At 47.8% G+C, this 13,081-nt stretch overlaps 1 protein-coding gene across 1 annotated transcript in view; it reads left to right on the top strand.

Moving 5' to 3' along the window:
* The window catches only part of LOC116505829 (tumor necrosis factor receptor superfamily member 1A-like), a 48,360-nt gene extending 36,560 nt beyond the window's left edge, over positions 1-11,800 (top strand). The window contains exons 9-10 of the mRNA XM_032213251.1: positions 9,331-9,472; positions 10,806-11,800. Coding sequence (XP_032069142.1) covers positions 9,331-9,472; positions 10,806-11,068 — 405 coding nt within the window. The 3' untranslated portion in view covers positions 11,069-11,800. The remainder of the gene's footprint in view (positions 1-9,330; positions 9,473-10,805) is intronic.
* The last annotated feature ends 1,281 nt before the right edge of the window (positions 11,801-13,081 follow it).

The raw sequence follows: 13,081 nt of genomic DNA, 5'->3' as shown, positions 1-13,081 counted from the left end.
TTCTCCCGATCCGGTGCGAACCGGCAGAAACTCACCACTGTGCTAGTCATTCCCAACTCTTGGGGGTGGTGCTCATCTCCGCTTCAAAGCTGAAGAGCCAGTGCTGGCCGAAGACGTCTCCATGGTCATGTGGCAGGCATGACTAAACACCGAAGATGCACGGAACACTGTTACCTTCCCACCAAAGGTGGTTTCTATTTTTCTCTTTGCATTTTTACATGCTTTCGAGCTGCTAGGTTGGCAGAAGCTGGGACAAGTAATGGGAGCGCAAACCATTACGCAGCACTAGGGATTTGAACCGCCGAAATTCCAACCTTTCTGATCAACAAGCTCAGTATCTTAGCCACTGATCCACCGTGTCCCTTTAGACCATAATACATTGACTTAAAACTACAAATGTATAAGGATCACACATTTCCAGCTGTAAATGAAATGTAATATGACTACAGTCTCCTAAATGACCCTGTGGGAGGAGTCATTGATGGGTTATTCTCAGACCCCATTTGCCTTGAGATTGAGGTTTAATTGAGCCACTCCCCTCTGCCTCACTTCCTGGCTCCAGTTTAATCTCACTCTTTTGACCTAATAGGAGACTAATTTCTTGGCTCCTGAGTTTGGATTAGTTTTGGTGAGAATTTCCATCCTTTCCTCCCCCACCTCCTCCCTTGGCCTTCCCTGTGTGTTTGTGAGATGGCTGGCAATAGCGAGGCTTTGCCAGGAGTGATTGGGGCTCCGAGACAGCTGGCGGTCATTGGGGGGCCACCAGAAGCTGGGCACCAGGTTATGGCACTGCGACCCCATTCCATTGGGGGTCGCTAGAGCTCTGCCAGTTCGCTGGATTGCTCCTAAGGCAGAGCTCCTTTGGCGAATTGGGCCGCATGGTCAGTGGCCACCATGTTGAAGAGGCTCCGGATTCCAGGAAGGCGCACATGGCCGGGGAGTCTCTTTGGAGCTCCGCAGAGCCGCTTGTAGCGCCAATTGCAGCCACATGTAGAGGCACTCTCCCCGTGAATCAGGGAATAGCCTCCAGCTGCTTTTTTGGCAACCCCACCTTTTGAGCCACGGATCGGCGGCACCATTGGGGCCACATGCACGGAGGCACAGGGCTCATCAGGGTCGCTGGCAGCAACTTGTTTGCGGAGAAGAGGAGGCTGTGGTGAGCTTTGGAGAGCTGTGAGTAACTGCGGATTGGGGGGAGCTGTTTCAAGATGGCGGACGCCACAAGGCACCAAGGGGCAGCAACTCCAGATTCCCCTGAGGCTTCTGATTCCGGGGAGGGGACTTCCAGGGGATCCCCTGCCCCCAGCGAGGACACCACTGGCAGGAAGGGCATATCTAAATCTACCTTGTCTGGGGCACCTCGCAGGGGGCATGAGGGCGTTTCCACCAGGGCTTCCTCAAGGAGGACCAGGGAATGTGTTAGCCCTTCGCCCTCCAGGTCCCATTTGCCCCTTAGGCTCATCTCTGTTGCTCAATTCCCCCCCCCTAGGTCTGAGGGATCATCCAGGGGAGGTGTTTCCATGTCACCTCCTGTCACCCCTGAACACCCTGGGGCCCAGAGAGGGGATCCATTTGGCAGACCGGCTGCTGGAGTGAGCAGAAGTAGGCTTGCTCCTCAATCTGCTGAAGCAGGACAGGTTTTGGGGCCTCCCACTCTTCCCCGGCCTTTCCGGAACTCCCAGAGAGATTTCAGCATATCATTGCCCAGGCAATTTCTCAAGGTATTGCTACAGGCATGTAGCAGAGATCTAGGTCCTCTAGGAGGAGGTCTTCTTGTGGGACACCGGGAGGTCATCCAAACTAACCCACAACCTCTTCTGCTCATGAGCATAAGCAGAGCTCCCCTTCTACAGCCAGTGAGGATTCTGTGTTAGATGAAGGGGGTCAGAAGGAGGTTGGATTTTCCAATGATGAGGATCCTGTTCTAGAGGCTTCTATGTTCACTGGTCTTTTTCTCTCCTCCCAATTTGGTTCCCTTCTTCGCAAGGCCAAGGCCATTGTGGACCTAGAGGTGACTCCCGCAGCTGCGGGCACCCCGACTACCCCGGCTCCAAGTACAATAGCAATAGCAATAGCAGTTAGACTTATATACCGCTTCATAGGGCTTTCAGCCCTCTCTAAGCGGTTTACAGTCAGCATATTGCCTCCAACAACAATCTGGGTACAAAGAAGGGGTCATTCCACAAGCCTCCAGTGGAGAAGGAGGAGATTCCGACTCCCCCTATGTTTATGGAGGTTCTCAGTCCCAGTGGGCAAAACCTGCGGCCTTTCCCACCCTAGGCTGTAACGATCACCGTTTTTATAACCTTGATCCTAGTTTCTCCCAGGCTTTACAGATTCCAATGGTGGATGCGCCCATGGTGGCTTTGGCATCTTCTTCTTCTCTGGTGGCAGGGGACATCGCCAACAACCTTAAGGTGGAGGATAGGAGAGCTGAGCTGACTGCGCAAGAACTTCCAGGCAGCCACGTGGGCGATCAAGGCAGCAGCTGCGGCCTCTTCAACAAGTCCACTCTTCTCTGGCTGACCCAGATGCAGGAGAGGGTTCCAGCTATGGAGGTACGTCTTTTGCAGGAGATTGCAAAGCTTACAATGGCTGCTCAGTTCTCAGCGGATGCCACACTTGATGTGATAAAGTACGCGTCCAGAGCACTCGTCACCACGTCAGTGATATCCAAGAGACTTCTTTGGTTCCATGGTTGGCAGGCGGATGCCTGGTCCAAGTGGAACCTAGCTGCAGGAGAGTATTCTGGCAACAAGCTGTTTGGAGCCTCCCTGGATCCGCTTCTGGTGGAGGATAAAAACAAGCATAAGATCCTGCCTTCTACTTCCAAGGGGGCATAGCAAAGGTCGACGCCCTACCAGAGGAAGCCTGCATATCAGCCTCCAGAGCAGGATTACCAGCAGCAACAGAGGTAGGTACCCTCGACAGGGGAATAGACAATATTACAGGGACAGAAATCTGTACCAACAGCCCAACAAGCGGCCCTTTTGAGTGGGGTGGGGGCAGCCGTTCCTAACGCAGGAACAAATTATCCGGGCTCAGATCTTCCTATAGGCGGTCACCTCGCCCGTTTTGTGGACCGCTGGGACCTCATCACCTCTGATGAATGGATTCTTCACACTGTTCGTTTTGTGTTACATTTGGAGTTTCATTCTCACCCCCCCCCCTTCTTGGAACCCAGTGAAGCGTGAACTTATGCGCAAAGCCATTCAGCACCTGCTGGATATTCAGGCCATGGAACTGGTTCCGGAGGAACAGATGCGTTCTGGTTTCGATTCCAATTTGTTCATTGTTCTGAAGAGTTCAGGGGGTTGGAGAACCATTCTGGATTTAAAGTTACTAAACTCTAGACTGGTTTACCAGAAGTTTAAAATAGCTTCCTTGAAGTCTATCTTTAAGGGGATCAGGGTTGGGGATTCCTCTGGCCTCCACTAATCTTACGGAGGCATATCTCCATATCCTGATTGCACCGGACAATAGGAGTTTCCTTAGATTTTCATACGGGGGGGAGGGGTCCATTATCAGTACAGGGCCCTGCCATTTGGACTGGATTCGTCTCCCAGGACCTTCCCCAAGGTGCTGGCAGTCGTCGCGGATCACCTCAGATCCGCCCCGATCCGAATTTAATGTTACCTAGATGATGTCCTTGTACAGGGACGCAGCCCTAGGGATGCGAAGAGAGACCTTCAGATCATCATTCAGACCTTGGAGTCCTTGGGATTCTCGGTAAATTTTGAGAAACACCCTCTACCAGGTTGTAACACCTAGGAGTGATCATTGACACCGTGGAGAGTAGAGTGTTCCTATTCCAAGATCATAGGGACAGCATCTGTCAACTGGTTCAGCAGATCCGCAGGGTGCACTCTGTTCCCATAGTGCTGCTCTCACGTCTTCTGGAGAAATGCATCTCTTGCATTGTGATCGTCCCATGGGCTTGACTTCATTCCAGAGAACTGCAGTGGCTGCTGCTCCCGTACCAGAGGGATGGTTTCAGTGACGCGATATTCAAGATTCCCATTCCGCCCCGGGTCCGGCTATCTCTGTGCTGGTGGACATCTCCCGCCATGGCCAAGGGTGCTCTGTTCAGAGAGCCAGACAGGTTGGTATTGACAACCGACACGAGTCTCTTCGGTTAGGGGACACATCTAGATTCCCATCTGGCCCAGGACCATTGGTCGGTCTTGGACTTGCGTCAGAACATCAACTGGTTGGAGCTCAGGGCAATCAACCTAGCCATCCGCCATTTCAAGGAGAAGGTCTCGGGGCAGCACATCCTGGTTCTGACGGACAACATCGCCACAAAAGCGCACATCAATAAGCAGGGGGGCACCCACTCGAAGGCCCTTCGGAACGAGGCTGTGAAGTTGGGGAATTGGGTGGAACGTCATCTCCTGTCACTGAGGATGGAGCACATCTCGGGGGTGGAAAACCTGCAAGCTGACTGGCTCAGCCAAGCGACAGTGGACCACGGAAAATGGCAGCTGCTTCCAGAGGTCTTCGACAAGATTTGCCGGAGGTTTGGCAGGCCAGTGGTGGATCTGTTCGCCACACCAGCCAATGCGCAGATCCAGAGGTTCATCTCCCGATACCCGGCTCGGGATGCAGAGGACATGGACGCCCTGCGGTGTCATTGGCCAGAGGGCACGGATGGTAGCTTCTGCCATAGTGGTGGATATAATGATAACTTCCAACCATTTAGAGTAGGCGTCCACAACAATGAGGAACGTCTGCCCCTCCACTGGTCCCGGCTCCACTGTGTATGCTATGGGCGTGAGGTCTTCTACGAACTCTGGTAATGGGCAGTGGCTGAGGGCATCAGTGTGGCTGACGTCTTTCCCGGGTCGATGTACCAGTTTATAATCATATGCGGTGAGGAAGATAGCCCATCTGGTCATCCTCGGGGACATATATGGTCTATTGGTCTATTGGTCTCCGGTGAGAAGCCCCAGCAGGGGTTTGTGGTCAGTTACGAGTTCAAAACGCCTGCCATAAACATATTCATGGAACTGCTTGATTCATGCCACCGGGGCCAAGGCTTCCTTATCTATCTGGCTGTAGTTGCGCTCTGCTGGTGACAGGGTCTTAGAATAATAGATGATAGGTGCTTCCATCCTGTCTGGCAGGTGATGGCTGAGGACTGCTCCAATTCTGAAGGGGGAGGCGTCGCAGGTGATCTGAACCAGCAAGGTGTGGTTGTATTGGATGAGGACGCTGTCTGAGGAGAGGAGGTCTTCCACAGCTGCTAATGCTCGGTCTTCCTTCTGTCCCCAGGTCCATGGTGCCACCTTCCCCAGGAGCTTGTGGAGTGGCTCAGCAACAGTGGCCTTCTGTAAGAAAAGTCTGTAAAAATTCAATAGTCCCAAGAAGGCTTGTAGTTATGCCTTGTTTTTTGGGGTAGGAGCCTTTTTAATGGCCTTCACCTTGCTGTTGGTGGAGTGTATGCCTGATCCATCTATTAAGTAGGCTAAGAACTCGGCCTGTCTGACGCCGATTTTGCATTTCTTAGGGTTCACTTTGAGTCCCTTTTCTGAAACCTCCCCGATGTCTTGCGCACACGTTCCATCAATTGATCTATAGAGCTCCCTGAGATAAACACGTCATCTAAGTATGGCACCACCCCCAGAATTCCCTGTAGCAGCCGCTCCATCAAGCACTGAAAAAGTCCTGGGGCTATCCTGACCCCAAACTGCAGCCTCGTGGATTTGAATGCCACTACGGTTTGGGTGGCGGCTTCGTCCACTGGCAACTGCTGGTATGCTTGGTGAATACCTTCCCACTTTCTAGGGAATGCAACAGATGTTGCATCACTGGCACTGGGTGCGCGCTCTGTTGGAGGGCGTGCACTTGTAATCCACACAGAGGGATTGAACCATCTGGCTTCACGGGGGTGACTATGGGGGTTTCCTATGCCACGTGATCGGTTGGCACGAGGATTCCCTGGGCAATTAATTTGTCTAATTGCTCATCCACCTTGGGCTGCAGAGCAAAAGGGACCCTTCAGGGTTTGAGCCTGATGGGGGTTACATGGGGGGTCTAAGTTAAATGAAGTGGGTTTCCCCGTATATTTACCTAGGCCCCTGTTGAAAACATCTACAAACTCCGCCAATAGACGGTCCAGGTCATGGGTGGTAATTCAGTGCAGGCCAGTGACCTCCAGCCACAGGGGCTTGAACCATTCCACTCCCAGCAGGTACGGTCAGTGGCTGGTGACGACCATGAGGGGTAGGCGGCCTGGAACTCATGGAACACCACTTCAATTTCCATTCTGCCCAGCACTTGGATTTGGTTCCCTTAATAGTCGTTTAACTGCATGTTTGGTGGCTTTAGGAGTTCCTTGTTTGTGGCTGGGTTCAGCTTCTTGATGGTCTGCCAGGACACGATGGTAAAGTACGATCCTGTGTCCAGCTCCATCTTACATGGTCCCCCTTCAATAGTGACAATGGCGTGATATTTCTCCCCCACATACGCATCTGAGTGGCTGACAGTAGTGTGATGGATCTCTCTCGGGGCTTGGTAGTGTTCTTCCCTCCATCTCTTCCGCTGCTGGCTGGTTCTTGGGTTGCTTGCTCTTCCTGGTGGTGCCTGTGGCTTTGTCTGGCATGGAATGGGTTGGACACCCTGCAGGCCTCTGCGATGTGGCCCTTCCTTTGGCAGTGGTGGCATGTTGCGTCTCGGAAATGGCAAGCTGCTTTTGCCCACGTCTACTGGGGCAATCAGCATCTGTGCCATCTTGTAAATTTTGGTGCTGCAATATGTTAGGAACAGTGTATGTTTCCTGTTGTCCGGCCGGTCCTGGTAGTCATTGGTTTCCAGGAACATCCTGAAATGCCCCATGTATGTGTGCCAATCCTCTGTCTGTGGATCAAAGATCACTGGTGCAGGGGATGCTTGCGATGCCACGTCGTGCTAGTGGTTGAGTTCTTTGTTCTGGTGCAAGATGGCCGTGTGGTCCACGAGGAGGTTCTCGGGTCCCTTTGTCCTTCGTCGCCAGTGTTAGATTGGTGTGAAAAAGAACAGGCGAGAGGCGCGAATGCACTTCAGCACTTTTATTCAAGGGAAAAGGGGAATGCACTTTGCCAGCTGGGCTGCCACAGCTTGCCTTTTAAGGAGCTCCGACAGGCCAGCTGGCCAATGACAGCGATTTAAGTTCCTCCGCCGCTTGGATGGCCAATCCACAGTCGGCATGCAAATTAACGACGTATGTACATACGTACGTAACAGGGCGTATAAGATGACTCCCTATTTTCAGGCGCCCGCAAGGCGACTAAAGGCCTCCACACTGCCAGGCTTTCTTAGTTTGAGCTCAGCGCCTTCCTCCGCCAGACTGTCAGCCAGACCTTACTAATCCATCCCAGCGCTCATCCACCCATGAGCCCAGGTGAGGAGCATCGAGGTTGTCGATTGAAAGGCCGGCATATGCGCTGGTAGCGGAACGGCTTTTTGCCATTTTAAACATTAAGGCTATTAGTGGTAAGACTTCAATGAAGAGATCACAATGAATTTAGTAAAAAAAAACAAAGATATTAACCTTTATTACTACTAAATTTGGACAAGGTTTAATTAAACCTGACAGTTCCTAATGAGATGGCATATGTTCTAATACTGCTAGTACAATAATTTTCCTGTGGAAGTATTCATTGCAATGCCAATGAATTATGAATTCCGTTACCAATATTGTATATTGCTAGTGCATAGGAGTAGTGTACAGGGATGTGCAGTCAGGGGAGGCAGGGAAGGCAGAGCCTCACCACTGTCATCATGAAAAGAAAAAAAAATTAAAAGGAAAAAGGCTTAGCTAGTTGCTGCCAGAGTCACAGTGGATGACTCTGCTTACTGCTTAACTGTTTAAAAAAGCCTCTAAAAAAACGCCCTCTACAGGAGGAGGCAGGAGAACGACATGCCTCATCTAGTCTGACTTTATGATCACTCAAGCAGAGGTAAGCAAGGGTTAAAAGCTGAAAAATTCCTGATGTAGATGAGGCACGTCGTTCTCCTGCCTCCTCCTGTAGAGGGCGTTTTTTAAGGAGGCTTTTTAAAGCAGTTAAGCAGAGTCATTCATGGCGACTCTGGCAGCAAATAGCCCAGCCTGACCTCAGCTCTTGCCTTTTTCCTTTTACATTTTTTTTCTTTTCATGATGGCAGGCAAGAGCAGAGTTGAAATCCTCTGTGAAACAGCTGGAAAAGGTACGTGTACGTGTGGGTCGGAGGGAGGGGGAGGAATTCAAACTTAATCCTCCTGGTGCAACTTTGTGTGTGTGTGTATGTGTGTGTGTGTGTGTTTGGGAGAGAGTTTGTTTGAGTGAAGAGAGGGAAGGGGGTAGGAGAGGCAGGGAAGGCAGCTCGCCAGCTTAGGCGGGCGGAAGAGACTTTCTTTCACTGCCTCTGTGTCTGCGGCAGCCCGCCAGCTCAGACGGGAGAAAGAGACTTTTTTTCTCCCACCTCTGTGTCCGCGGCAGCCCACCAGCTCAGGTGGGCGAAAGAGACTTTCTTTCATCCGCCTGTGCCCACGGCAAAGCTCAGGCAGGCTGCCGCGAGCACCGGCGGGCAAAAGAAAGTGCTTTAGTCAGTGGGGTGTCAGGGGAGAGGACTGCCTCACCAGCCATTAACCTCACCGCACATCACTGGTAGTGTATCATTTCATTATTTATAAATAAAAGGGAATATATGTAGCACTCTTTTTTAAAGTGCCTACAACAACATCCTGTGGGGTGGGGGGAATCATATTGGTCTGTGAAAGAAAGTGACTGATCTAAAGTCATCCAGTGTGCTTTCAGGGTTGAAGGTGGTATTGAATCATGGTGTAATTTAACATCTTAACATGACATCATACTGGCTCTCCAGGAGGAAGGGCTGCTCAGACTCTGTTATCTCCTGGATTTCAGGCTAAAAATAATAAATACAACAAATTTGTGTTGAAACTCTTTTTGAAACAACCCTCCTGAATTTAGAGGAACTTGGATATAAAGAAATATATGACAAGCAAAGATGTATTTTGACAAAGATTCTCTGCAGACTGCCTAAATCTGCTCCTGCAGGTCCTATACCTCATCATTTGATTTTTAGCTGCCTCATGATTAATGGATTGCATAATACCATAGATTGGGCCCATTCCTTTCTAGGAAGGGCCAGGAAACAAGTGAGGCAAAATAAATGCTGTTTTGTTCTACCTTGCTCTTTTATTACACCATTCCATCACAGTACATAGTTATGGAATTCCAGGCATGTTCACCATTCCTATAATCCAGCCTTCCACAAGCAGCAACAGGGTTATCTACATGAAGTTAGTTATGCCTTCTAACAGGGAATGTGTGTCCCTCTTGTTCTTAGACTGCAGATAAAACAAAAAATTCTCTTTTGGAAACTAAAGAAGAAGTGATCTCGAGTACCATGCAAGTATCACTAAGTCAAGCCCAAGGTCAAGAACTGCCGGACTGCATAAAATCTGCAAGAGAGACACGGATTTCTGACAGTAAGTGCAATTTCCTTTAAGAAACTGGAATGGATGACAGGTGCTATTAAAAATATTTATGCAGTATATCTACCAAGATGACATATGGCTGCCAATCAAAAGACCAAAAAGCAGGGGTAAAGAAATACTTAAACATTAAAAAGTACAGAGAATCTTAAATATAGGTAGTATAAGGCCCAAGAATCAAGAATGACACATGGAGTTACTTCTTAGTAACTTTATTCATTACTAAGTTATTAGTTTCTTTATTGTTGTTCGCCTACAGACAGAATCTTTCCAGGCGAAAGTAACTATTATCCATATAACTATAGGTATATTCTGTAAACTGTTAGGAAAGGATTGTCTTTGCTCTCTTCCTGCCTCCAAGTCATCAAAGCCGTGCTGCTTCTTTGTTCTCTTGTAGGCAGTCTCTCCCTCCTAGGATTCCAGACTACAGTGCCTCAGGTTTACAGAGGGATCTCATATTTTGATTCAAAAGAAAAGAGAAAACATTACTCACACTAGGCACTTTACATATTTTATGCTATTTGATCGTTATGGGAATATTTGTGGCTACAAAACTGATAAATCAGGGGTCCCTAACCCACAGCCCATGGCCCCCTACTGGATTGTGGCCCATCAGAATCAGGCCACACAAGTATCCCCTCTCCCTTCCCAACTGCCAGCCACCAAGCTGGAAAGGTTGGGGATCGCTTTGATAAATAACTAATCAACATAGAAGATGTTCCCACAAATATATGTCAGTGCTGGAATTTAAACACATGGGAAGCCTTTTTCTATGCTAGGCTAGGTTAGACTAGGTTAGACTTGAATTGAATTCTATTCTTTATTGGCCAAGTGTGACTAGGTACACAAAGAATTTGTCTCTGGTGCATAAGCTCAAAGTTAATCCACTGCTCCAAATTTAACATTGAAGCTCCTCTTTGAAATTACTTTTTATTCATTTTAAACACATGGATAAATGTGTCCAATACAATGAGAGGAATGATGAAGAACTTTAGTTTTTCAATATTTTGTGATTGTAATTTTGCAGTTGTGAAAAGAAACAGAAGTTTCTCAATCATGTCTTTAATCCTATAAAGTTCTTCATCATCCCATCTCATTGTGTTGAATGCATTTATGCAAGTATTTATTTCTTGAACGAATGGTATTTAAACATAAAAATTGCATTGCTAAAAAACTGACAGAACCTAGACCTTGAGGAATCCCACAACAGTCAAATATAATGGGCATTTTTAAGTTAATATTTCTTATCATTAAGAATCTGGTACTGAGGAAAGAATAAAAATGCTATGTGCATTTTTTTCAAGTATGTTTCTCCCCCCACCCCCAGGTCCTGTGGTTTTATATGCTGTGGTGGATTCTGTACCAATATCACGATGGGGAGAATTTATGAGGCTCCTGGGACTGAAAGAAAATACACTTGAGAGGATTTTTTACCATCAGACTCCGCGGAATGCACAATATGAGTCACTAAGAGAATGGAGGCTAGTGGCAAACCATAATGCTACTATGGAGAACATCAGTCAGGTTCTCAGTAAAATGAACCTAAGTGGATGTTTTGAGGATATTCAGGAAGCACTGGCTAAACAGTGAGAGACATTGTATTATTTGCTTCCTTTCCAAAGAGAACTCACTGATGCAGTTATTGTATCTTCTAGTTTGTTTTCCCATTGTAACATAAATGGAAATTAAAACATACTGTGCATCTCTAACATACAGAACCATCCAATTTTAATGAATTAAGGAGTGTGTGTGTATGTGTGTGAGAGAGAGAGAGAGTGAGAGAGAGAGAGAGAGAGAGGGGGGTGGTGGTGTCTTTTTTCCAGAGATGGATTCTGATGTTCCTTTGTTAGCTTTCTATTTTTTTAAGTCCTTTTGTATACGCCACAGGGAAAATATAAGCAATTTCATCAGATGCTTTGTAGTTTATACTTTACACTATAAATTATACTTTGTAATATAAGAGTTACCTATTAAGTATTCATCCACCATAAAGCCAAACTTGTATATTTCATTTTTTTAATGCACATCATTATTTTTGTGTACTATTTACTGTATATATTTTATGTACCCAGTATACTTATGAAATAATATAGATCTTTATATTATAGATTTTAAACTGGGCAGGAATGAACATATTAAGGTGGGGGGGGGACTTTCAGAAAAGATTATTCAGTTTTAAGTAAGTGGAAAGTATAAGAAAGAAACTTGCAACAACAACACCTTGATTTTGGATCACGTAAGATGGGTTAGAGAGAAACTCTGCCAAGTTTCAAGATTTTACTTTTCTTCCCTACAACAATAAAGAACATTCCTGGAATTCCACTGTGCCTGTTTCTTGAGCTTGATTATCTTGAATAGCTGCATGCACACTGTTTATATTAGGAAAGCTTAATTTGTATACTAACTATAGGGTACACAACGTTTGGTATCTAGGATTTTTCAGACTGGAGAGACTTTACAAATCAGCATATACAATTAGTATTAAATCCATGAGAGAGAGACAAAGGCAGAGATATATTATAAATGTATTAAATATAATTATATAATATATAGTATGAATATTGATACTTACACTTCAACAGTACTGTTTTATATCAAAAGCTGCATTGATGTTGTCACTACCACCAGACAACAGGGTGGTGGGTATTCTCTGTACGGGTTTGGAATGGCGACTGGGCTTTTTCGCTCCACACTAACTTGGCGAAAAAGCACCGGGAAGCCTCCAAACGGACCGCAAAAACCGTTGGAAACAGTTCCTGGGAGAGCCCAAGAGCTGCGGAACCCATAGGACCTGCTGAAATCCGGAGGCTCGCATTTTCGTTACAGCGGCGGCCCGGGTTGTCCAGCTGTGTGAGGACGGCGGCGGTGCGCGGCGGCGATAGCGGCGCGCGGGCGTTCGGAGCCTCCCCTACCATCATTTTACCATCTCTTGATTTCTGGAAGCCCTTGGTGCTGCTGGTGAGCCCCCTGGCCATCTATCTGCTGGCCCCTGGTCCTGTTAGTCGTCCCAGAGCAGCGGAACAGCAGCTGCTGAAGTTGGAAGGAAAACGTGGAGGAACGCAGGGAGGGAAATGGCGGCGCCAAACAGCTGACTCACAGCATTACATCTGTACATCCTCCTTTCTGGCCAGCCTGTTGACTTCGCTGGAGCTGAGTGATTGTGACTGTGACTGTGAGCCTTGGTGACTAGCGAGCTGAGAGGGGTTAATTTTCTAACTTAGTTCACTTTAAAGAAGGGGGCTGTCGGAGGCTGCATTGAATCTACGGATTGAATGGTTGTGTGTGCTACTGCCCTAGACGCCCCCCCCCCTCGGATTTACCTCTGCTTACTTTACTATCTGTTACCTACTTTATTATTCATCATCTGCTGTTTTATTGTATATCATCGTTGCAACCCCCTCCGGACTTTGCTCCCTGCTCATTTAACCATTAGGAGGAGTAGGATTGTGGCTTAACTGGCAGGGAGCAATAGAGGATGGCGGCTGCAGTGACGAGGACTGAGCCCCGAAAACACCAGCAATTTTCCCTCCATCTGCAAGAGCGGCACAAGTCAGCCTTGAACTCTGGTCTCCTACATTGTGGCCCTTATCTATCTTTGGAAAA

Source organism: Thamnophis elegans, chromosome 3, assembly GCF_009769535.1.
Source record: "Thamnophis elegans isolate rThaEle1 chromosome 3, rThaEle1.pri, whole genome shotgun sequence".
Lineage (NCBI taxonomy): Eukaryota > Metazoa > Chordata > Lepidosauria > Squamata > Colubridae > Thamnophis > Thamnophis elegans.
Note: the sequence above shows the minus strand (reverse complement) of the source record. Positions and strands in the feature narration are given on the sequence as shown.